Source organism: Dermacentor andersoni, chromosome 3 (assembly GCF_023375885.2).
Source record: "Dermacentor andersoni chromosome 3, qqDerAnde1_hic_scaffold, whole genome shotgun sequence".
In the NCBI taxonomy this organism is placed as follows: domain Eukaryota; kingdom Metazoa; phylum Arthropoda; class Arachnida; order Ixodida; family Ixodidae; genus Dermacentor; species Dermacentor andersoni.
The window spans coordinates 136,387,229-136,413,350 of NC_092816.1; the positions used below are offsets into that span (position 1 = coordinate 136,387,229).

The 26,122-nt window shown below is 44.3% G+C and overlaps 2 protein-coding genes across 2 annotated transcripts in view; one reads left to right on the forward strand and one right to left on the reverse strand.

Moving 5' to 3' along the window:
* The window catches only part of LOC126525191 (uncharacterized), a 147,654-nt gene that overhangs the window by 51,390 nt on the left and 70,142 nt on the right, over positions 1 to 26,122 (forward strand). The window lies entirely within an intron of this gene.
* On the reverse strand, positions 8,816 to 20,219 carry LOC126525032 (uncharacterized). The gene is made up of 4 exons (XM_072286682.1): positions 20,211 to 20,219; positions 18,884 to 19,090; positions 13,117 to 13,271; positions 8,816 to 9,828 (listed from the first exon to the last, which is right to left on the reverse strand). The coding sequence occupies exons 1-4, from the start codon at positions 20,217 to 20,219 to the stop codon at positions 9,618 to 9,620; spliced, it is 582 nt and encodes a 193-aa protein (XP_072142783.1). The 3' UTR covers positions 8,816 to 9,617.

A 26,122-nucleotide genomic window follows, 5' to 3' on the forward strand; every position in this document is an offset into this window, starting at 1 on the left:
TTATAACCCTAATAATAATTGTAAATATTCATCTCATCTAAGGGATCTAATGCGCGCGCTGTTGCTTTGTCTCTGCGTGTAGTAGTTGAGAGAGCCAGTTTAAGGGCGGAGAAGTGGGAAGGAAAGGATAGTCTCTGAAACAAACTTGCCGCGTCGTGGTTTTAAAGCGCAACCGTTGTAGAGAAACGGAAGGCGATATAAGCGTGCGTGGCCATGATATGCACACGACAAACTGCCTTAAAATATTTAGACTTGAGGGAAAGTTTCGTTAACAAACTATAACACGGCAATCAGCACTCGAATACGACGAGAGAAATTACTGAGACGTGGAAAATTCCCATGAAAAAAAATCTGGTTTGCGAGACAAATGGTTGTATGTATTGAACCTCTTAAAAGATGAGGGGGAAATATGCGCTCACCGAGAGGGCATCTTCAGCACGGGACCACCCCAAGGCACCTTACAGAGATGTGGAGAGCTTCGCGGCCGGAACGAAGCATCCCTTCTCCGCCGGCCAAGAGGGGGAAACGCGCTTTCCGATCGCTCAAGGTTGCGCGGACAAAGCATAACTCTAGCGTCTAGGAAAAGCTTAACCAGGTGCGATGGCGGCACGCATAGCGTGGGAAGTTAGCCGCCAGAATAATTATACCAAGGACTGCTGCTGATGAGGGCGAAATACCTTCGTGTAATTATAATAACCCTAATAGGACTACTTTCGAAAAAAAAAAAAAAGAAGGAAACGGCCCAGAGGGCTATACTACGAGAGCTATGACTGATAGTTTTCTATATGTATATATATATATATATTCATCTCATCTATGGGATCGCATGCGCGCGCTGTTGCTTTGTCTCTGCGTGTAGTATAGTTAAGAGAGCCAGTTTAAGGGCGGAGAAGAAGAAAGAAAAGAAAAGCAAAAAACTGCAGCGCCGTGGTTTTAAAGCGCACCCGTGGTAGAGAAACGGAATGCGATATAAGCGTGCGTAGCCATGATACGCACACGACAACTGCCTTAAAATATTTAGACTTGAGGGAAAGCTTCGGTAACAAACGATAGCACACCAATCAGCACTCGAATATAATTATAACCCTAATACTAATTGTAAATATTCATCTCATCTATGGGATCTAATGCGCGCGCTGTTGCTTTGTTCTGTGTGTAGTAGTTAAGAGAGCCAGTTTAAGGGTGGAGAAGAAGGGAGGGAAGGAAAGTCTCTGAAGCAAAATTACAGCGCCGTGGTTTTAAAGCGCATCCCGTGGTAGAGAAACGGAAGGCGATATAAGCGTGCGTGGCCATGATACGCACACGACAAACTGCCTTAAAATATTTAGACTTGAGGGAAAGCTTCGTTAGCAAACGATAGCACGGCAATCAGCACTCGAATATAATTATAACCCTAATAATAATTGTAAATATTCATCTCATCTATGGGATCTAATGCGCGCGCTGTTGCTTTGTCTCTGCGTGTAGTAGTTGAGAGAGCCAGTTTAAGGGCGGAGAAGTGGGAAGGAAAGGATAGTCTCTGAAGCAAACTTGCAGCGTCGTGGTTTTAAAGCGCAACCGTGGTAGAGAAACGGAAGGCGATATAAGCGTGCGTGGCCATGATACGCACACGACAAACTGCCTTAAAATATTTAGACTTGAGGGAAAGTTTCGTTAGCAAACGATAGCACGGCAATCAGCACTCGTATATAATTATAACCCTAATAATAATTGTAAATATTCATCTCATCTAAGGGATCTAATGCGCGCGCTGTTGCTTTGTCTCTGCGTGTAGTAGTTGAGAGAGCCAGTTTAAGGGCGGAGAAGTGGGAAGGAAAGGATAGTCTCTGAAACAAACTTGCCGCGTCGTGGTTTTAAAGCGCAACCGTTGTAGAGAAACGGAAGGCGATATAAGCGTGCGTGGCCATGATATGCACACGACAAACTGCCTTAAAATATTTAGACTTGAGGGAAAGTTTCGTTAACAAACTATAACACGGCAATCAGCACTCGAATACGACGAGAGAAATTACTGAGACGTGGAAAATTCCCATGAAAAAAAATCTGGTTTGCGAGACAAATGGTTGTATGTATTGAACCTCTTAAAAGATGAGGGGGAAATATGCGCTCACCGAGAGGGCATCTTCAGCACGGGACCACCCCAAGGCACCTTACAGAGATGTGGAGAGCTTCGCGGCCGGAACGAAGCATCCCTTCTCCGCCGGCCAAGAGGGGGAAACGCGCTTTCCGATCGCTCAAGGTTGCGCGGACAAAGCATAACTCTAGCGTCTAGGAAAAGCTTAACCAGGTGCGATGGCGGCACGCATAGCGTGGGAAGCTAGCCGCCAGAATAATTATACCAAGGACTGCTGCTGATGAGGGCGAAATACCTTCGTGGAATTATAATAACCCTAATAGGACTACTTTCGAAAAAAAAAAAAAGAAGGGAACGGCCCAGAGGGCTATACTACGAGAGCTATGACTGATAGTTTTCTGTATGTATATATATATATATATATTCATCTCATCTATGGGATCGCATGCGCGCGCTGTTGCTTTGTCTCTGCGTGTAGTATAGTTAAGAGAGCCAGTTTAAGGGCGGAGAAGAAGAAAGAAAAGAAAAGCAAGAAACTGCAGCGCCGTGGTTTTAAAGCGCACCCGTGGTAGAGAAACGGAATGCGATATAAGCGTGCGTAGCCATGATACGCACACGACAACTGCCTTAAAATATTTAGACTTGAGGGAAAGCTTCGTTAGCAAACGATAGCACGGCAATCAGCACTCGAATATAATTATAACCCTAATAATAATTGTAAATATTCATCTCATCTATGGGATCTAATGCGCGCGCTGTTGCTTTGTCTCTGCGTGTAGTAGTTGAGAGAGCCAGTTTAAGGGCGGAGAAGTGGGAAGGAAAGGATAGTCTCTGAAGCAAACTTGCAGCGTCGTGGTTTTAAAGCGCAACCGTGGTAGAGAAACGGAAGGCGATATAAGCGTGCGTGGCCATGATACGCACACGACAAACTGCCTTAAAATATTTAGACTTGAGGGAAAGTTTCGTTAGCAAACGATAGCACGGCAATCAGCACTCGTATATAATTATAACCCTAATAATAATTGTAAATATTCATCTCATCTAAGGGATCTAATGCGCGCGCTGTTGCTTTGTCTCTGCGTGTAGTAGTTGAGAGAGCCAGTTTAAGGGCGGAGAAGTGGGAAGGAAAGGATAGTCTCTGAAACAAACTTGCCGCGTCGTGGTTTTAAAGCGCAACCGTTGTAGAGAAACGGAAGGCGATATAAGCGTGCGTGGCCATGATATGCACACGACAAACTGCCTTAAAATATTTAGACTTGAGGGAAAGTTTCGTTAACAAACTATAACACGGCAATCAGCACTCGAATACGACGAGAGAAATTACTGAGACGTGGAAAATTCCCATGAAAAAAAATCTGGTTTGCGAGACAAATGGTTGTATGTATTGAACCTCTTAAAAGATGAGGGGGAAATATGCGCTCACCGAGAGGGCATCTTCAGCACGGGACCACCCCAAGGCACCTTACAGAGATGTGGAGAGCTTCGCGGCCGGAACGAAGCATCCCTTCTCCGCCGGCCAAGAGGGGGAAACGCGCTTTCCGATCGCTCAAGGTTGCGCGGACAAAGCATAACTCTAGCGTCTAGGAAAAGCTTAACCAGGTGCGATGGCGGCACGCATAGCGTGGGAAGCTAGCCGCCAGAATAATTATACCAAGGACTGCTGCTGATGAGGGCGAAATACCTTCGTGGAATTATAATAACCCTAATAGGACTACTTTCGAAAAAAAAAAAAAGAAGGGAACGGCCCAGAGGGCTATACTACGAGAGCTATGACTGATAGTTTTCTGTATGTATATATATATATATATATTCATCTCATCTATGGGATCGCATGCGCGCGCTGTTGCTTTGTCTCTGCGTGTAGTATAGTTAAGAGAGCCAGTTTAAGGGCGGAGAAGAAGAAAGAAAAGAAAAGCAAGAAACTGCAGCGCCGTGGTTTTAAAGCGCACCCGTGGTAGAGAAACGGAATGCGATATAAGCGTGCGTAGCCATGATACGCACACGACAACTGCCTTAAAATATTTAGACTTGAGGGAAAGCTTCGTTAGCAAACGATAGCACGGCAATCAGCACTCGAATATAATTATAACCCTAATAATAATTGTAAATATTCATCTCATCTATGGGATCTAATGCGCGCGCTGTTGCTTTGTCTCTGCGTGTAGTAGTTGAGAGAGCCAGTTTAAGGGCGGAGAAGTGGGAAGGAAAGGATAGTCTCTGAAGCAAACTTGCAGCGTCGTGGTTTTAAAGCGCAACCGTGGTAGAGAAACGGAAGGCGATATAAGCGTGCGTGGCCATGATACGCACACGACAAACTGCCTTAAAATATTTAGACTTGAGGGAAAGTTTCGTTATATCAACCACTATATTTTCAGCACAACATTGCCCTGTCTACACATGGTACTCAACCTGTAGCCACGACATATTACATACCATTGCCACTAAAGTCAACGACCAATTTTTCAGACATGCCCGATAATTCAGTCATGTTCGCGGCACCCCCACGTATTCCATAGAGCCAATGTACAAGGACGTCTGTAATTTTGTACGCTGAAACTCTTCACCATCTGATTTACCAGACAGACTTTTTGCTGTGATTGCAAGTGCGAAATGGCATCAATCGAAGCCACCACTGCTGCCATTTTAATTATCTTGCAGCATCAGGCCAGCACTCTTTCATGCCGATCCGCTGGCAGCCGCAGCCACCGCAGCAATGCTAGGGCTAGCTACTTTGAGGTTTGCTTTGCGCTGTCGTGTTCTTCATTGAAAGAATTTGCCGCTGCCAACAATGGTGCCGACTCCACCTCTGTCATTCTTGCGGACAAATTCGAAGCATGGAAAGTACAGCAACAGTAAAGCGTTGCATAATGCTGGTTCCCAAAAGTCAGCTTCGCCGCAATTCGGCGGTGTTACGCGGATAAGCATACCCACTCTAGTGCAGTGAAGCATAACAAGAATGGAAAGGAGCCACTGTCACGGGACAGTCTATGTTCCATAATTATACATGCACGCAGCCGCTGTCTCCTGTTGCAGTACAGTCACCAATATGTCTAATAAGTGTACTCGCCGGCTTTCTGTGCTATTTCAGACGTGCCTGTTACGATTTGAGCCCTTGAGAGCAGTAAAAAGCATGCATTCATTTTTTTGGACTACCCGATTTTTTTGGACGTTTTCGTGACATCTAGGGAGTCTGAAAAATCGGACGTTGACTGTATAAGTGACAGCCATGCAGAATAAAGTCCAATGCTGATTTTGCATAGACATCAGCCCAGCGTTAATTAGATGCACTGATGCTGTGTTCAAAATGTGCTGGGAATGTGCTCAATTAGTTGTTCATTTAGACATGAAAGCACCACCGAAACCATTCTGTCAATATCTAGGTTGTTGACACAAAATAAAAAGCTCATTTTTGTGCAGTGTACAACTCCTGCCATTAATCTATTACAGCTACTCTAGCGGACAACTTTCGCAAAATAAACACAGGCACATGCACAAAGGTATACACAAATAAGCCCAAGTATGAGTATTATGAAATACAGTAAGCCCTTAAAACCAGGAAATGTTTTGAGGTAAGTGGAGCTCCGAGACAAGCAATATTTCAGTGTACTGGCTACCACAGCACAAGAACTTTAAATAGTGTGCGACCGTGAAACTGCACTTTTGGACATTAGAATGCTTGACATGTCATGATGCGAAGCCTGCCGATAAAATTAAGCAGCTTTTTTGGCACTAACCTCGCGCAGAACCCTTTTGCGGTGCCAGAGACCTTGTCGCACACATACATGCTTACATCGAAACCAACGCAGCTTACTGCCAATTGCACTGCTACTCATGGTGCACATGCATGATGATTGTTCATTGCGCCTTGTTGTGAGGAAAAGAGTGCTGTCAGCATGGATAAACCTTCAAACAAAGTGCTGCCAATAGGGCTGTGGGAGACAGTGGGACACAGCATCTCTCAACAGCCTCTGCATCTGTGCCATATAGATAAGCTCCCACCTGCCCTTTCCCTTTATGCTCTTCTGCTTTAGGCATGTTCATCCACCTTTGCTCTGACTCAGAATGAATGAAATTAACAATGAAAGACACTGGCAGCAAAGGATGCAACATTTTCTTTCTCCGTGTGTTATACGACATTGTCTCTGTGTTGGGTGTTGATGTTTACACATTGAGACATAGTGAGAAGGATACCCATCAGTAACAGTCTTGCATGGCCTGTTAAGGTATTGAGATATGAGTAGACTACTGTTATAGACTAACTCTAAGGTCTAACTCTAAAGAAATATATTTATCTTATTAGAAGTTTGTCTTGATCCTTTAAGTTCTTTAGTGAAAAAGTGTACACAATTTACCGTTTCTTTATAATTCCAGCAAATTATAGCACGCCATATCTGGATTCGAAAAATTTATTACATGTGCGTTTTATCTCTTACATTCACCCAAAATATGACTAAAACACATGCTCAGAAAGAGACTCCAACGGTGTTCCTCAGCACATGTGTAAGGTTCGAGCATAATTATCTGAGCAGATGATAACGAAGGGGTTCAAAAGCATTGAAGAATATGTTGAAGTGCCAAAGCTCAAATGTATGACGTTAACTGACTCGACAAGCATACCTCTTCTTTGGCAAGCAAGGCAGACGAAGCTGTGACCGGGATGAGTACAGCTAATCCTTGAAGATATTGGTACGAACAGCTAGGATGAGTACAGCTTGAGCTACATAGTTGATGGGTAAACAGAAGAGATCCACAAAACTAAATAACAATTCCTAGTGCACCAAAATATCCACAACACAAAAGAATAAATCAAACTGCAATAAAACCAAAAGGGAGATTTAAGAAGAGATGTTTATTGCATTTGCGTGATAGAATTTCTTGCTTTATGCACTCTTGCTTAAGCAATTCAGTAATTGTTGCTTCCTGGTGCTGTGCAAACCTGTGCGCTGTTACAAAAGACATTTCACATAGCTTGCTAAAGATTATTCAGTGTTGCTGAAAAATAAAATGCACCAAAGTACTTAGGGCGGGGTGAACATTGCTGGTTTGTGTGGCTCCTGGGCACTGTTTTCACATTAATTACTATCTCGCAGAGGCACCTCAAAAACCTCCTCAATTATTGTTTCTATTGTACCAGCCCTGCAGGTTTCCATGCCATTGCTGGTGCATTATAGCTGTTTATGTCCACAGAGACACCGTTTGCCTCTCGTACAGCTAGCAGAGTCACCTCCTCCAAGTCTGCTGATGCAGGACCCTCGCTCAGCTGAGTAGCAGGCATCAGTGGTGGCTGTGGAAGTTTGGCTTAAGTGATTTAGCCCTATTAAAGTAGTAATGACCCGAAAACGTTGTGTTCTACATTTTTTGCATATTTAGGTAGCTGTTAACTTCATATAGAGTTAGCATAATTACGGTAAGACGTCTCAATTTCTCGAGAGCACCACAAATATTTAATTACAGCACCTTCTAAACGACCCACTCAAAATGCATGTCAACTGCAGCATGCTTATGTATGTGAAAAAGGAGGCTCAACACATCACAAAAAGTGAAGGTTAAACCCCCAGCCACGTACACTTAAAGCCCGCCAGTCAACTTGGTGTGGTGTTTGAAGGCGATACAATGATGTGTCGTCAAAATCTGTCAAATTGGTCCTTCCAATTGTGTGCTTTTCTTAAATACGCAGAGGCACACACTCTCCCCTCTTGTCATGGAGAGTGCAGAATAGACTCTGCTTTCCACAGCATGGCCAGAGTGTGTGTGTATGTGCCAGTGTTATCTGGTACCACGAGACCGCCACAACAGGTTTCAGTGGCGTGATTGGACTCCTGTTTGACATTCGAAGCTTCACAACTCTTGATGCACATTTTGAAATGGTAGCATTAAAAAAGCAACATAGTTAGTTATCTGTTGTACTCTAGGGAAACTAAGGCTCCATAGCACAATTACTAAGTTGGTGGCTATCCAATACAGCAATAAAACCAATAAGAAAGCTTCCTGTCTGTGCCCATTTAAGCACATTTTTTTTGCAATGGGCTTGTGAGAAACCAAAACACATTGTTATTCCTGCATGAAAATTTAGATTAACTATGTTTAACAGGAGTTTACCGTATCTGGAGTCTACCAGGAGAAGTACTCAACATACACAAAAAAATACACAGACTTATTGGTGCCGACTCAGTGCCACGAAATTTTTCAATGTGCAAGTTCAACTTAACGGGGGTTTGCTGCAGAAATAAATAGATAAGCATTACCTACATGCTATCATCTCAATGTGGACATCATTTATTAAATTCAAGAGGTAAAAAAACAAAGCAAGCTTGTTTTCAGTTTTGGTATTGTGTGCGTCTTACGGAAATGTCTCTGGTGGCAGCAGTACTGTTCTATGTTTATAAGTATGCGAGTGCTCTAAAGATATTAGTTTGTTGGAACACTTCTGTAGCTGCAAGTCATCCCTTGTCTCCAGCCAGCCTTTGCTGCTACTATTGCATTTACCTATGGACAGCAGGGGGTCCTCCTTTAGTGCAACGGAAGACATGGCACTGGAAGATGGCCTCTTCTGCACTGTTTCCATGTGAGCAGGTGAAAGCAAAGCAGTGCTGCTCAGCAGAGCCTAGGGCACCTCTGGCACAAAATAAAATTCGCTGGACAGGGAAACTGGCAACTTCACTGCGTGTGCTATTCTCGTACACCGTGACAACACCTTCCTGACAACACCTTACCATGATAGTCGTCAAAATAACAATAATTTTTACTATTAGTAATAATTGTCACAATGTTATGAAGCAAGAACAATCGGATGGAAAAGAAGCAAGAGCTGGCTTGCAATTTTCACGAAGAACGACACAACACCTGCCCGCGTTAAGGATTATGCAATAGATAGAACGTACATAAGCAGATATGAGAAAACGACGCAGTGCCTTGGTGCTCCTCTATACCACAAATGCCTAGCACTTGTAAAGATTACAACAGTGCCCTTGTTATATTAATGGCAAAGCACATTATGATATGAAACGACCGTAGAATATAGGCTACATACGCGGTGCTTACATATAATAAATTTTAGGGAATGTCAAAGCTACGGCAAATGCAAAACTAACACGCAAAAGAAAAAAGCATGAGAAACTGATAACTTTTGTGAAACGTCACTATTTGCTATCTTTTTAATTCATATTTGCTTTCCTTAACAAGCTCTATTCAATTCGTCTCGGCGTGTATATTTTATTTCGTTAGTTGTCGCTCATACTTTCACAGATCTAAAGCACTCATTAAAACCGCACTGTCCGTATCGTCTTCATGCGGTCACTCGAGAGTAAATCTGTGACCATTCACACAACCTGCGACTGTTTAGAAGATATGGCCGCCTAAAGCATTTCAAATGACTCCCCGCCAGCCCACTTGCTGAATGCCAAATATTTTATATACCCAAAAAAGAAAGGGAGAGGGTACAGAAGAAATACTTCCCGAATAATGCCTCGTTGTTCTGTAAGACCACTAGATAATAAATGATTAACTTATGCAAAATATTTCTTCGCACTGGCTCACAATAGCGTTAGTCTTTTTCCGTGGCGAAGTCGTTGGAATCGCTGCCCGGCTCTTTGACGGCCTTCATCAGGATGGCGTCGATCAGTTCGCACCTCTTCTGAACGAATCGTGTGGGAGCGGAAAGCTTCATGCCATCTCGAATGATGACTGAGGTTGCCGTCCACCGCGAGTCCTCAATCATGACTGGCCACGGGTTGCCATTGACGGTCGGCAGCCTCCTGTGTCACAAATCTGTGTTAAGTATCCGACAGCTTTAGCCGGCTCTATTAGATATGCTATGCAGGCCGCACACACTTTTATACGCATCATGTTTATTGAATTGTATATTAGGACCGTTAAACTCTACTCCACCTGAATAACTCGGTGCAGGGTAAAGAAGGCTGCGGTTTGCGTCAGCCAGTCACAGTGTTTATGCCCCTTTAGTGTAACTTGCGCTAGCGGTGCATAATTGTGCACTATATTTTCTTAGTGCTAGTAGTGTGCCATCGTACTTTTGTTTTATTTTCTGTCGCAATGCACCACACAGCTATTACCATCAAAATCAACAGGTGTTTTCTTAGCCTGTGGGAGTTGTCGGGCAATTTATTTTGTTGACAAAACACCAATTTGTCACCGCATTTATGTGGTGCTTACACGATTTACAGAATCTGTGTTCTCTATTTTCACTATTGTGAGTTCTCCCACACTTCACCCGCGCGGCAATCCAGCGTATTCGTCATGAGTCGTCGAAGACTTACAAAACCTCTTGTGGCTTTTCGCTCACCACCTTTTTCCTGTGCATCATTGGGTTAAGTAAACTTCAGCCCTCAATTTCAGTCAGAAACTGTAGCCGTAAGCTTGCTGCTGGGAAAGAAGTGCTCGTCCATTGTGGACGAGTGATTCTTTCCTGAAGGTACCATTCAATCACTGTCAAGAAGGCAGCGATTCCCGGCATCCATACAGGGGAGGCCTTCTGAGTATGTGCTTGGTCTGGTTCGTAGGCCAGTTGACACAACCAATCAGTTTCCCCGCACTGCACGTAGTTTGTTAGACGGAATACAACGTCGGCACGCATCTGCTTTTCACAGTTATCAGGCACGGATGAGCTGACAGGCTTTACAAATATATCAAATGCGTTGTAACCTGCGTATAAGACACCATTATTCTTGGTTTATGCGGTCTATTCACCGTGCCGCAATAATCAGTGTCGCCTATTGTCCATGGGGCATTTGACGGTGTAGAAAAGCTCTCGACGCCTCTCAATTTACAGTGTTTCTGGCTGGCAAAATACCTGGCGCCCTACAGTTGCTCTTGAGCGAGTACTTCCTGAGCAGTGCCTACAAGCGTTTGAGCTGAGTAACAACAATTAAGACAGGTGATGTCTCGCTCTGTGGGAATCAATAGAAGTGAATGGTTAGGCAATCGGCCAGAAAAAGAAATGGTGCATTGCGATACAGAACGCAAAGTTGATATCAGTGACAAAGGCGTCCCGTAGTCGTCCTCAGAGACAGTGCCAGATCCCACAGAAGCTCAGTATACAGGGTTTTCCGTATTTGGCCGGTGGACTTTAAAATATCCCTCTCCACAAAATACTCGCTGAATCCAGAGCAAACATCGCTCACAGGGTAACGTATTGTAGTCTATATATGTCAACATCGGTACTTGCTTGCATATTGTAGCATGAAGCAGAAACTGCTTTCGGCTACGAGCACAGATTTTGCGGGCGGGAGCCAAGCTGCTGATCCAACAGGTTGCCCCATCGGGCGGACGGCGAGGGAAACAACTTCTCGGCTAGGGGGATAGGAGAGAAGCGCGCTTGTTTCGAAGATGCAGGAGTTGCAGTTCGTCCACCCGGTGGCGCAACCTGTCGGATCAGCAGCTTGGCTCCCGGCTGCAAAATCTGCGCTCGTAGCCGAAAACAGTTCCTGCTTCATTATGCAAAATGCAGGCAAGTCGCGATGCTTAAATACATCTCAAACAACTTAGACTACAAATGCTACCCTGTGAGCGATGTTTGCCCTCCATTAGACGAGTAGTTTGTGGACAGGAATTTTTTAAAGTCAACCGGCCAAATACGGATGACCCTGAATACAGGGTCCTTTCTCTACGGGTAAAGCCCAATTGTTTCAAAATGATGCACCCCGACCGAAACTAATTAAAATTGGGTTAAAACCGATTTGGCCTTCATGTTCACCCGTTCAACCGTTCACCCGTTCGTAAACGGTATTAATACAGGTGTTAAAAAACTATTGAACGCTGCCCGCATTTTCGGAGGGAGCGGCAAGATATGTCGCAATAATGTCATTATTATATGAATAGGGTATATCTCTCGTTCTCACTTCAAACTGAAGAGAAAATTAGCATATATAAAAATATTGTACATTCAGCGCCTGCGGGCCTTTAGTGAGGGAGTGATTGTTGCCTGTTTAGTCACCACGATTACAAGAATACGACAATGGCACATAGATTCGCATTTCCCACTCGTCGCATACATGCAAACTGTGGTAATGCACTTGGGAGCTAACGCAGCTATGACGTTCCTCTCCAGTGGAAACAGTAACAGTAAAGTTGAGAGGGTCCTTACAACGTTACGTTGAAAGCAGGGTGACTGATTCGCACCAGTGGATATTCCATTAATTTTCTTGCAAGAGCGCATATTGAAAAGCAGTAAATCGCTACGACAAGGACGAATGGCCTAACTGGTTTAGAATGAAGCGAAAAATGCTCCCAGTGCACATGATAATGTACGTAAACAAGGACTTCAAAGATACTGAAGAGCATCAGATCTCCTGTAATGCAGGCCCGTGCCCAATACCATTCTTACATTTTTTTTTTTTGAATTAGGAACTTCCAGAGAACCGAGTGAAGATGAGATTTCTAAATCGGTCTCTATATGCTCTTTTTGCTAATGTGTGTTTTTAATGCATTCCTAATGCGTGGCAGTGATGAATTTGCAGAGATCAGTTCGTCACATGATTTGCTAGCAGCTCGAATTTGCCACAACAGATTTCTGTGAATGATTTCGCTTGGTTAAACAGAACGTTCATGTTCGAAAGAATACGAAAGATTGTGGTAATCGTTTGTAAAACTAAGCAGAAACATATGAAACTGTCGGCGTCCAAGCAAAAGCCCCGATTTGTGACAAGACGGCACCGCAAAAACCACTGATCGAGGCGAGACGAAAAGGAAGAGCTCAGATTGTTCGATTTCTCCCTGAATTTTGCGCAAGGCAACAAAAGACCCGCCTTAATTCTGGTTTTCCGCTGCAAAATCACATCGGATTCTTTTGGGGTGTGTGAAACGGAGCTTGGTTTTTTACAATGAATGCAATTTTTACCACCTGAACTTCAAAAAATAATTATAAAGCCCGAAAAACGAAGCAGCCTAAACATATTCCGCCTCATTATTTTTTTTACATAATTGCCGCTCAGATTGGCAAATATCTGCATATGCTTTCATTCTTGGTAGGTTTTTTACTCGTGCAGCGTAGGAATGGGAATAGGCAAATAAGAACGAAAACAACGTACCCTGTTTTTATGAAGGTGGACCACACCCTCATAAATTTAAGGCTTGTTTGTTTCATGTGCTCGGGGTACACAGGGTCTGAGGATATCAGTGGTACGCCAAACAGAAGGTCCAAATCCGGAAACGATCTCTCAGCCACATTCCATGGATACTCGGACTGCAAGAAAAGTTGAGAAGCGTTCGCGACCACCGCCAACGTGTGTGTGCGTGGAAAGAGCAGGGCCCTGCGTTTTCTGTAAACAACGACAACCGTTTCTGTTACGCTCGGGTGTCTGCTGAGGATGTTATAGATGCAGCCTTTTGGTGTTTCTGTTGGATGTGAATGAGGAGGAGCATGAATAAGTCACATGATCTTTTTAAGTTCTTTCACTCCGAAATGGGTGCCACAATTTTGCATGAATTTCCTTTATCAACAAATTTTGCAATTTACCGTCCATTGCACCGACTGCATAATATTTTCCCCATTTGCAGGAAGCACCTGCCTGACGTGAAGTTCTGATTAAAGAGGACTGCAGTTTGGGGGGGGGGGTGCTTTCAATCAACATCAGTGGCATTTTTTTTGCTGTGAGACGTTGACAATCACGTAGCACAAGGTACTCTAGATAAGAGGCAAAAATCAACCGTCCATTGTCCCCCTTTCCCCTATTGAGCAAGGTATACAACCACTAGCCTGGCCCCATACCCTGCTGCAAAAGTGAAAGTCGGTAACATAAAACCTTCACATTTGCTCGCTCGCAATTCCTGCCCTTTTTATTTTATATGCGTTCTTGAACCGGTGTACTAATGCTATGTTCCAAGTGTATGAGCAACAACGTTATCCGATTATAGTCTCTGCCACACGACCCGTTACTTGGTTGAATTTGAACCTGATTTAGAGGGTTCGGTGGGCGCACCCACAGACGATTCGGTCGCGTAGCAAACACGCCGTTTATAGGATTTATCATGTTATCTCTGATCACCTGTCATTTAGTGGGACCAAAGCAAGGAGCATGTGTAAGCTCATGCGCTTCTCATATTCTGAGTAATTTAGCTTTAGCGAAATTTGACGATCGTTTTCAGGCGTCGTGAAAGCACCTAGTTTCTTAGAAATTTATATATGTAGACGTCGGCATGGCTTTTACTACATGGGGACCAGGAATCCTCTAAGTATGCTATCCTAAACATAAATACCACAATGAAGCATTGCTTACAGCCTACCTTGGCAAACCGACGCCTTTAATTCCGCGTCCGGCACGGTAAGGTAACTCGACCTCACGTTTAGTTTTCACGTGTGAAGAGCACGTATTGGCCCTATTCTCCACGGGGAAGACAACTCCCATTTAACACGTAGAATTCCAAGCATGTCAAGAGGTGCATTAGCTCGGTGTTGAAGAACTTGCTTAGAAAACCGCGTGGGTACTGTGCAGGAACGCTTTGACATCATTACACTCGCCTCTCGGAAACGCGGCATACCATCGGTGTTGGGATGGCGACTGCAAAAAGTCCAATTATGCCTTTTAACTTATCTATAATTTCATTTAACTGTGAAAGCTCTCAGAACGTTTCAATGACGAGCTCATATCTTTATGTTTTCGCGTTACATGGGCCCTCTAGCCGAAGGAAAAGGAAAATTGCGTGATAACTATTACATTGCTGCCGTATTTTTCCGACATCAGTTAAGTCGAACTTGGTTGGTTACTGCAGTAACGTAAGTGTTATCTCCACCTAAATTACGCCACAAGCTTGCGCCAGCATTGATGTCCCTCACATTGGCTGTCGAGAGAGAGAGAGATAGCAAAGAGAGGAAACGCAAGGAGCTCAACCAGACAAGCGTACGGTTTGGTACCCTAACCTGGGGGAAGGGAGAGGGGGAACATAAAGAGAAAAGTGGGATAGAGGGTACACAGTGTGCACGCAGAAAAGCGCCTAAAAATCAGTCAGGTCCAAGCACGTGCTCCGCCAATACGTTAGGCTGCCGTCTTTCTGCTGTCTGAAGCTAATCTTGGTGCTTCCTCATATCTGGTGATGCACGTTGAAGTCACCAGTATAAACCATGGAGCCGGTGGGCGTCAGCAGTAAGTTTCAGTGCGTGGTAGAGTATTATTAAGCTAAACAATTGCTTTTTTACTTCAGTGCGGACAGAATCGTGCGCGCTAGGCATGATGTTTGCTCAAAGGTTACAAGTACTGATTTGAGAGCATCTAGGACTTGCATTGCTTTTCGCGCTGACCGAGTGTGCAGGTTGTTCAAGAGCATTCGAAAAGTATTCATCAGAGACCGCAGCATCGTAACCGCTTGCCGGTGTTCTTCGAACAATTTGTCAGGGATCCGTGCTGTGCGTTCTCCAGCCGTGCGCAGCTGTATCACTTGAAGTGGCTCCAGCTCGGGCTGTGGCATCGGCTGTGGCATCGGCTGTGGCATTGGCTGTGGCATTGGCTGTGGCATCGGCTCCGGCTGTGGCATTGGCTGCGGCTTCAGTTGTGACTTCGGTAGTGACTTCCGTTGTTCCGGCTTTGGCGGTTGCTTTAGTAGTGCGGACCAAGTTGTATTGCTCTCCACCATGACCTTCTCAGATTTATATTCAATTGAGCCCGGCCTAGGGGGCAGAGGAGGAGGCATGGTCGGATGGGGCGTACTCTTCACAGAGTCACCAGCGTTCCTTGAAGTCCGACGTCGTAGGAAGACTTGCTTTCTAAAAGGCGCAACAGCTTCCCGACGAGACGAATGGTCTCTCGCATCTGCTTCAAGATCGCCTTTTCCTTCTTCATGTTGGGGCAGTCCTTCGAGGAAGCATCATGGGACCTAAGGCAATTGGTGCATTGGAGAACCGTCGCTGCACAAGAGTCTGCAGCGTGGGACTCGCTGCAGCGTGAACAGACTCTCATGTTCTCGCACACGACGCTCATGTGTCCCAGTCTCATACAATTGCGGCATTGGAGTGGCCTTGGGATGAATGGTCGCACAGGGTGTATAAAGTGGCCCACCTTGACGTGCGAAGGGAGAGTCTCACCGTTCAATATAATTTTCACACAGCGGGATGTGTCGAGGCGACACACATGTCTTATGGTGACGCCAGTAACGCCAGGCTTCACTAGAATCAGCAAGTCAGCACTGGAGATGGAGGCGTGCACGTCGTAGTTGACACCAGTATAGTGGAACGACTGTTCAGGGGATGTACGAGCCTAGCTTAACGCCACCTGGTTCTTTAACTTGAGTCAAATTTCACAGCGCAGTCTCATGTGTGACGTCGATAGCCAACACATTTTTCCGTGTGCTGACTCTAACGTCTGTTACCTGATTTCGCGCCACCGCTTCAAATTGCACCGATACAGACTGTCTGCTAAGTCGCCTCAGGTTGTCGGTAGCGAGTTCTGGTACAAATAAAATCCTACTGACTGCAGTATTCAGAGTTGGTCCTACTTTTAGCGTCCTCGAAAGAATTGATGCCCAGGTGGTGTGAATCTGTTAGAAAACCCCTCAAATGCCGTCGGTGGGAATGTGAAATGTTTTATTGTTGAGCCTAGTCTTAGCACGACACCGTTGTTGAGCATTGCAATTTTGCACTCTTCGACGCTCATCGAATTTACGTTGCTCTTCGTGAGTGTTTGTGTGCTCTACCCATAGCGATCTTGCAATGAACTGAACGAGTTGCTAGGCCGGTATCCCTTTTATATATGAAGTTTGTTGACGTCACTCAGTCATTTGTATGCTGCTGTTGCCCCTTTCCCACCGAAGCATTTTATACAACCGTAATCTTTACCGGGAAACACACGCGGGAAGAAGGAGCGTGCCTCGCATTTTTCACAGGCGGCTTGTCATCCATCATGGGGTTTTGACGCTTGTTTTGTGCTGTTCTATATTGAAACGAATACTGAGCTGCGTGTTGTCAGCCTGATTCCAAAGAAGATGTGCAGTTTCTCGGTTCAATTTTCTTTATTATTATTTTTTTTCTGACGGACACGAAATTCCCGATCAACTAGGGCCAACCAGCTGCGCTGTAAAATGCCTCGTGTTAAGAGAAAGCCTTAGCGCAGGGTTTCTATCTAAATACATGGGAAAAGAGAATTCGTTTTCCTCGGTAACTACTGCACCAATTTGGTTACAATTGCTGAATTTAAATGAAAACGCTAAAATTTGTGACTGTTGGAAGCAGATTTGTGATTTAAGCTTTCAATTTTCACAAAAATTGCTGAAACGTGCAAAGTTTACAAAAAAAAACCAAGTTCAAGACCCTTTAGCTGAGCAAGGAAAATTGGTATCATAATTCCGTAAAGTGCATTTCACATTACATCTAAAACGGACAAATTGATGTATGATGCATTGCTGTGGAATATGTAGCATTCTAATCTTAGTAGGAGTTTCGCAAGATTCTTGTAAGCATTGTAACAAATTCATGTATCAAATTTTTTAGCTTTGGGTGCCAAACGGATGCAGTTTATATTACTGCGAAAAGCCTTTTTGGGGCACAGTTAGCGATTTGTAAACCTCACACTTTTAATTTTTCAATCTTACCAATTTGAAAAGAAATGTAAGAAACTTCAAACCCATAATGGAAATTTCACTTCAGTCACTCCGTGGAATATTATTTTTTCTCTCAAATGCAATAAACATAATTGAACTCTACCCATCGATTATCTCAGATAAGCATTTCCCCTTTTTACGTGACCAAAAGGCATAAGCGTTGCGCGCGAGCTAAAGATTCCTCTTAAACCATAGAGATGAGCTTAGATTATTTATTTTGAAAGTAGTAAAAAATTGCGGGATTATATGCCGAGTGTACGAGTGCACCAACCATCATGTATGTTTTAAACAATCGTTTTCATAATGTAATTCAGCGCACGCCTAACAGTTATTCTTTCCGCGTGAGTGTCGTATGTGTGGATGTAGTACAATCGGCTGTTTCAAATACGGGTAATTGTTGGACTTAATGTTTAGTGTGTTTCTTCTTGCTTTGCGCTCGTCATCTGTTGCAGGTTCAACGTTACTTCCACAGCGCAAACGACGAAGGATGCACGAGGCACCCAATAACAGGATCGTGCGCTCGAGAGTCTCCTCTCCTGTTACAGTTCGAGCAAAGCTCAGCTCTGCGTCTTCTCTAGCCTTGGTCCTTCGCGCTTTAAAAGTAACGAGCGAACACCAACGAGGCCGACCAACTGATCTTGCAAAGTTAGTCTTCAAGTTGTCTTGTGAGCAAGGCCGATCCACTACTCTTGTTAAGGAGATCTACATCTCCTCTTGATTTTTTGAGGAACGCGATTTTTCTAATTGAAACCAAGGTTTAAGAATGCTTATTTTCCTTTATTCTAAACCAGCGGTAATTCTTATTACCAGTAACATACTTATTATACGGGATGACGAACATGAGTAGTATTAGAGCTTTTACTTTTCTGTTTAGTTGATTACCAGCATTTTCTGATTAAATTTTGTCTGCTTGTAGAATGCTTGTCGTGTTTTGTTTGGATATTTGGTGCTGCACACCTGTTGCACTTCTTAAGGTATTTTCTCAAAAATGGTGCCCCGTTTCAAAGATGCCGACCTGCTGCATGCATACAGGCCACATTAAATGAACACCTAAATTACCTTTCCCTAAGTATTATTCAGTAGGTGCTGGAAAGCTATAGGAATTGCAGTCTAGAAAGACCCGGACAGCGTGAGAAAACAACGGCCTCACACCAGGCATGTGTCGCTATCTCTATAATAGTTTATTTTGACCGTCCTGCACAACAGCATCAGCGGTAGTGCAACACTGTTAGTATTGTAACGTTATTCCGAGTTTTATAAGTACCTCACCTCGCCTTCGTAAACAAATCCGTAGACAGTGGCGTACATGGAGTGGTAGAGATCGCTGAATAGCTCTATGGGGCAGCGGACAAGAAGGTCTTCTATGAAGGCCGGCCAAATGTTGCTGCCAGGGGCACTGTTCTCCCGCAGATGAAAATAGGGCGCAGCGAGGTCCGTGAGGCCCAGGTAATCCCCCAGTTTTGCAAGCTGCTGTCCCTGCGTGACGGAGTGGAGTTGTGCGGTGAGGAGAGCTGGGCCGCCGTCGAGCTTTAGTTAAGCGAAGATATACTCGCGTGAACGTATACCGGTATTACGAGAGGACGTAGGCGCATACCACAAGGTATACGTCTTTACCACGTGTTTCTTCTGATGCGTAATAGTTTTTTAAAAGGAGCCATATCCAGACCCCTGCTACATTTCGCTGATAGGCTACGTAGCCAACCGGACATTAGCAGCAAGAAACAAATTCTACGAGGGCTTCGATAGATAAAATATTCCAATAAACTTTTCAAATACCAATCGCCGCACATGTTCCCGCGAAATGCAAAACAAGCTGTGGTTTCTGCTTAGCAGAAATCCTGAGACTAGCGCAGTTTCGAGATGTGTGTCCCTACAAAAATGAGCTATGTAATACATCGGCGTCCCACTTGCTTTGCAAAAGCATACCTGCAGTAGTTCCGGCGATCTTAACTAGAACATTGAAGTTTTCCTAGCACATTTCCTAGACAAATATTGCAAAGGTAGTACGAGTTTTGGCATTCCTGCTAAGCAAAAGGGGCTTCACTACTCTTCGGCATCTATCTCGCAATCACATATTCTGCAAAGTTAATAATCTGGAAGCAACAACAAGAATATGCTAGTTCATAACCGCAATTAGTACACACTGACATTTTGTTGTACTATAGTGTTCTTCAATATGGCGTTTGTTCTTTACAATCAATTTCGCAAATTTCACCGACGATCAGTCTCGGCTGTTCGTACGGCATAAAATCTATTACTGAACGTACATATGCCTTGCTAATTCATACTCAATGCACTACAGGCCTATGCCGCCATCGTCTACTTTATTGGGACTTTACGGCTAATTCGATGTCATAAAGCAATATTTTCTTGTTAGCGCAATGAAGTGTACTGCGTTATTTCTATCAGGGGAACTGAACTGTATTGCAATGACTGAAACGCTCTTCTCGCTGAAGGTCTCGTGCATATTATCATTTATCACTGCGAGGGATATCGCATTCCATTGTGCGCTCTTTAATACCTCGAAACTGTCTCCAAAGAAATATGCCCCATTGACAAAGAACCGCAAAAGCCCTTACCAGTCCTCGAAACTTACTCGTGCCATGTCAGGTCGCAGTTATTGCCAGGCATTTCAGCGCGGCTGACAGCATCTCGATAGCGGTTGAAATTGTCATGATAAATCAAAAACACCGTGAGTAAGCGTTCTAAGACAGGAAACATCCAGTGTATAATTAAAAAGGAAAAGCTGTCTCGTGCACGCGTGTTTTCGCAGAAGTGACCTCTTCGCTTGGAGGGCTTAACCTTTCGAGTAAATATACGAGCATACAAAATCTAGGTGTGTTTCTTTTGCTCGTGTCCACCAACCACTCCTGTGATGTACTACATACCATGTAATAAATATACACGCGATTATGTAAATCATTTCGCATACGTCACAGCTAGGCTTCGACAATGAGAGTTCGGCAATTAGAAAGGGCAGGGATGTGAATATGTGCAATATTTCGCAGATTCGCTTGCCGGCGCTCCTAATTTTAGCTAAGCAACACGGAGTATCCTATTATTGAATTCAATATAGTTCTTCAAAGAGAGGACTGGAACCACACTATGGCTACCATCCAATGCTCTTTCGTTTCGAACTACAGGAACGCATGCAACATCGTTGATAGAAGAGCAGGTCGGTCATTTTCAGAGAAGGTTAGTACATACATATATATATATATATATATATATATATATATATATATATATATATATATATATATATATATATATATATATATATATATATATATATATATATATATATTTATGTATATATCCGTCCTTCTTCCTACGCTCATTTCTATTTCTTTTGTTCGCTTGTATAGCGAGCCCCATACTTCGGAGCTTTCGTCATTGCCATCGTCCCCGACGATGTCGTGCACAAGGTCGAAAGACAGCTTTCTTCCTTCACCAGCCGCGTAGCCCACCAGGATCTCGAAGCGGCTGCCTGGTCTCGCTTCAGCCGCTGTAATTGAGGCTGGTGGGCCGAGGAGACGCTGCGAGGCGAGGTCAGCCAGCTGCGAAGCGTCCGCGATGTCTAGGCATACGGTAGAACCTGGCCCGCATCTCAACGCCTTCTCCACGAGGTAAGGCCGAAATGGAGCGTACCTTCAGTGAGACAAGAGTGGCCAGCGTTAGCTGTGCACGCGCGACCTGCGATTCTTGAACCTCGCTGCAGTAGCTTAGTGGTTGTGAAGTTGCGCAACTTAGCACGAGGTCGCGCGTTCAGGTGCTTCCGCGGTAGCCGTAAGAAATGCCGCCGGAATGCAAAAAAAAAAAAAAAAAAAAATTGTGGGCCCTCATTGTATGCACATTAATCTGGATTCCTCAGCTACGGCGTGCCTCAAAATGAGGTTAGCAAGTAAAATCCCTGATCTTAGTTTCGCCTTGACACCGCTGCGTAGCAGTGGATTTAAAGCAAGATATATCTGTAAGTACTTACAAAGGAGAGTGGGAACGTGAGCTAGGTTTCTCGCATAATTCGATTTCTTGCTTTTTACGGTTCATTACGGGTGCATTAACAAGAGAACGGATTGAGCTGATACCAATCGCTCAAATGCTTTTCGTTAAAGTCAGATTAGACTGACACTATAACAGCGCTAGCAATCACTTTGAAAAAAAAAATGACTATTTATAGACTAACGTTTGTTGGCAGGCCGATCAGGCTCTATAGACGCGATGAAGCCGGAAGTCGACTCATACAGGTAAAGGAACTTTCCAAAAAAAAAATGTAACCCCACTGATTCTCTACTAGCATTCAAAAATATTGTCAAATTTTAAATGCCACCAGGCGCACTCTAATGCCCATTTTAACACAACTTCGGAAATGCAAGTGCGAGAGACTAAAAACTAATTATACTTTGGAAAAACAAGACGCAGACGCCCAGACGTTTGCAGTTGCACAAACTCAGCCTAGACTAGCAATTTTGTATATGTATCGCTTGTTTGTTTTCAAGTTTGAAAGATGTACATAATTCATGTGAATAATTTTTAGTGCGCAAGGTGCATGAAATTAGTATGACCCGAAATGTACGTACAATGCGTGTAAACATACCTGCAAGAAACGTGAAATGTACCTGCATGCCTAACGTCAACTATAGCAAGAGCCTCAGTCAGCTATGCCATATGGCCTTTAGCTCTTGCTGCTCTTTCTTGTATAAGCAAGAAATAAGCTGCATTCAATTGAACTGAATTCAACATGGACTTCAATCGTTCGTTTACTAAGCAGAATCATGTATAGACTTTGAGATGCAATTACTCAAGACATCAGGAAAAAGCATTTGCTGCATCCGGTATTGTTCACTGTTATGCTATAACCAAAGTAATTTCAGAGGTAAATAAATGGTTGAGGCAACCTAAAGTAAAAAAAAAAAAGGTGATTTGACGGAACTGACCCGAGTTACGAAAATTTGAGTCAGCGCGTTGAGCAAGTATACAAAGAAAAGGCGTGCACCACTCTGTCTGTACCATTTCCAAAACCCAGCCGTCAGAATGAAATAACTGGATGAAAAACCGTAGTGCAGAGTTTGCACGAGAACTTAACACGCTTCGGCACTGTCATACTTCGAGCAGGCAGTAAATTATACGTACTGCAGTAACAGAATACGTTAACTGCATAGAATATCACCGTATGGGAGTTCGCAATTGTTCCCTCTGCTGCTGTTTCTAGAGCTGACTGCAGAATCTTTGGACTGCCCCACTTGGGAGAATTTTCAGGTTTTCTCAGAGAGATATTTACCACAGCCTTTTGAGCAGCCACTATAAAATATGCGGTAATTACCCGCAGTGTAGTAAGCTAGAGTAAGTTTCAAGTTGTCGTGAACTAGAGCCTTTTCAACGCTCACTTGACCTCACAGTGATCGCGAATAGAGAGCGAAGGAAACTGAGAATGCAGCGCGGACCCCAAATAGTTCTTCAAAGTTTCGCATAGCTGTGAACCGCCATTAACACGCCACAATTAGGCCTTACCACCTACACAGAACCTCCATGATGCGTTCTTTGCGTGGTTTCTCACGCCAAGCCACGCCCCACGAAGAGGTTTAATTATCCAGAAGGTTGTGGCGGTTGAGGCTTTACGTATATGCAGCAACTTGCTGTCTTCACTGTGTCTATGGCATTTTCAGCACTTTGCACTTTGATACCGACGGCGAACGATATGCCCCCCTTAAGGCACTCCAGAGGCAGAATTACTTCGCTATCATTATGAACGAAGCCTGGCAGACATTGTCTCTCTTATGGTACCTCTGCGGATTTAGTGTTTGTCCCGCTCGCTTCTGTTTTCATATATTTATTGACACCGCACTACATCAAAGAACTCATGTGTGACATGCACCTGCAAAACGCTCTCCTTTATGCACACATCTCCCAAATATTGGGGCGCTAAAGAAAACCTCTGTATATATTTTAAATGATGGATTATACCATCTAAACTTGCGTTTTTCTTGTGTGATGAGAGCGTTCGCTACAGGAGAAAGTAAAAGGTGAAGATCCAATCTAGAAAATTATTACCCGACGGCCTAACCCATGACGGTAATTTGACGCCGTTAGCTTATTAAAGCTATTTGTGCTGCTCTATCTATGAAAGTAAATAGGGCAACAATACCAGAATCGCTGCCTATTGACGTAACACCCCGTCCCCCCCCCCCCTCCCGCTGACTATCTCAATGCCCTAGTCGCCACGTCGAGCATGTTGGTGAACGATTACGTTGTGAGGTCACCTTTGTCCATTTTCTGTTTTTACAACCTATAATAGCACCCGCTGAAAGTAAGTTCTACCCGTTCTGTATTCGAGAAGTAGAGCCGACCAACAAACTGGCGTAATGTAGTATGTCTCGTTCGTGCCCTTTTACAACCTATAATAGCACCCGCTGAAAGTAAGTTTTACCCGTACTGTATTCGAGAAGTACAACCGACCAACAAACTGGCCTGATGTAGTATGTCTCGTTGGTGCACTTAAAACAAAAGTTAGCCACTGCGTACGCCGCAGTTGACATAAAGTCTCACCTTTGCAGCGGTGAACCCCCATGAAGGATGACACGCTGGATGATGTCGCGAACGCTTTCGCGATTCGAAAACAGCATCTCGCCAACGGTCCAAGCTCCGCCTCCAGCGCCCAGCACGTTTATATGGCTGCTGTTTCCACCGAAATGCTTGATGTTATGCCACGTCCACTTTATCGCGAGCAACTGGTCCGCCAGCGACAGCAACGGCATGTCTTTGAGTTCGTTTTCTGCAAATTACAAGAGCACGTCTTCGTGTTTCTGTCATGCTGCGCAGTGCACAGCAAAACAAGCTTGTCCCTGATTTTCCATTTTGGCAAAGTATATATGCAAATGCTATTCAAGAAAACAAAAGACCTTCAAAATGGATTATTGACTTAGCAATGCGGCCAAGAAAGTTCCCGCTTTGCGTTAAATCTTATCAGAAATTACACTTCCAAATTCTATATAGTGCTTCAATCTAATGTAGCATAGGGCAAGAGAGATAGAAAAGGATGCATATAAAGGCAGGGAGGTTAACCAGAGGCAGTTCCGGTAGGCTACCCTGCACGGGGGAAGGGTGAAGGGGGGATAAAATGAGAAATAGAAAGCGGAAGGGGGAGATAGAAAGAAATAGAGACAAGCACGACCAAACAGTGTACACTTCAGAGCGGTAGGGGGCGGCGTTCTTACAGTCTGTTGTGAAGCCCCGCATACCGCAGGCACCTTAATAATGCGAGTAAGGCGTTTAGTGTGGATGTTCTGTGGGAGTACTGACCTAAAGCTTTCAGTTCTGATAGTGGACGATTGTCCAACTGGTCCAGTACTCTGCACAGCACTTGTCTCTGAGCATGTATCGCGGGCAGACAGAGATAACATGTGCGAGCGTCTTATTAGGAGAAAAGGCTGGGACAAAAGCGCCCATGCGCCGCTGCAGAACTTCGCTTACTTGCCTACATCAAGCACGTTTGCTATGCTTCTGGTTACACGTTCTAAGAATACATGCCATACCTGCGAGTTAGAAAAGGCGTATCTGCCCCTAAGGTCATGTGACTCGCATCTGATATCTGTTTATGATGGACTTCGCATTATTGCAATAACTATATATTGATAGAAGAACGCAATGTGCGATCGTAGTACCGAATTACATGTTAATGGGCGAAACTAATGCTGCACCTACCACTCAAGCTACCTACAAATTGCTCTTTAACCTTAATTTCCGTTTTGTTAGTATAACAAAAGGCATCGCATCCATAAAGTTGTTACCGGTTATGTTATGTTACAAGAACATGTTATGTTGTGACTCTTGCTTTTAAATTTGAACAGTGGGCTTCTTAAACTATACCTTGGGTGTAGACGTGCTAATGAGCTGAGTACGCGCTCTAACGCGAAAGCGCGTGGCAAAGCGGCCACATTTCGCAGATTATACTGGGAGCAATAGTACGTGCTCCGTGCAAGAGTTTCATACAACTGAGATGAGGGCTGTCAGATCCGTCCAGTTTGTAGCCCGCAGCACAATAGTCGTCATTGTATTTCCGAACAAGGTGTCCTCGCGAAGACCCACAGCACTACCCTATTCGCTCCGGTTTCCGCGAATGAAGGTGATGTGATTGACTAGCCGTTGCGATCAGTTTGTACGGGACTTTGAACTGAAATTATTTCTCGGCTTTTATGGAACAAAAACACGATTTGATTATGAGGCACTCCGTAGTGGGAGGCTCCGGTCTAATTTGGACCACCAGGGGATCTTTAACGTGCCACGAATATGGCACACGTACGTTCTTGCATTTCGGCCCCACCGAAATGTGGCGGCCGCCGCCGGGATGTGATCCCATGACGTAGTGCTGAGAAGCGCAACACCACAGCCGCTACGCTACCGTGGCGGGTGGGTAATCAGTGCTTTATTCCTTCCGCCATTCTCCTGATTTCTCCGTGCTTAGGCTCCTGGTTAGTTACCAATTATGTTAAAGGGCAAATCGTCCTTGCT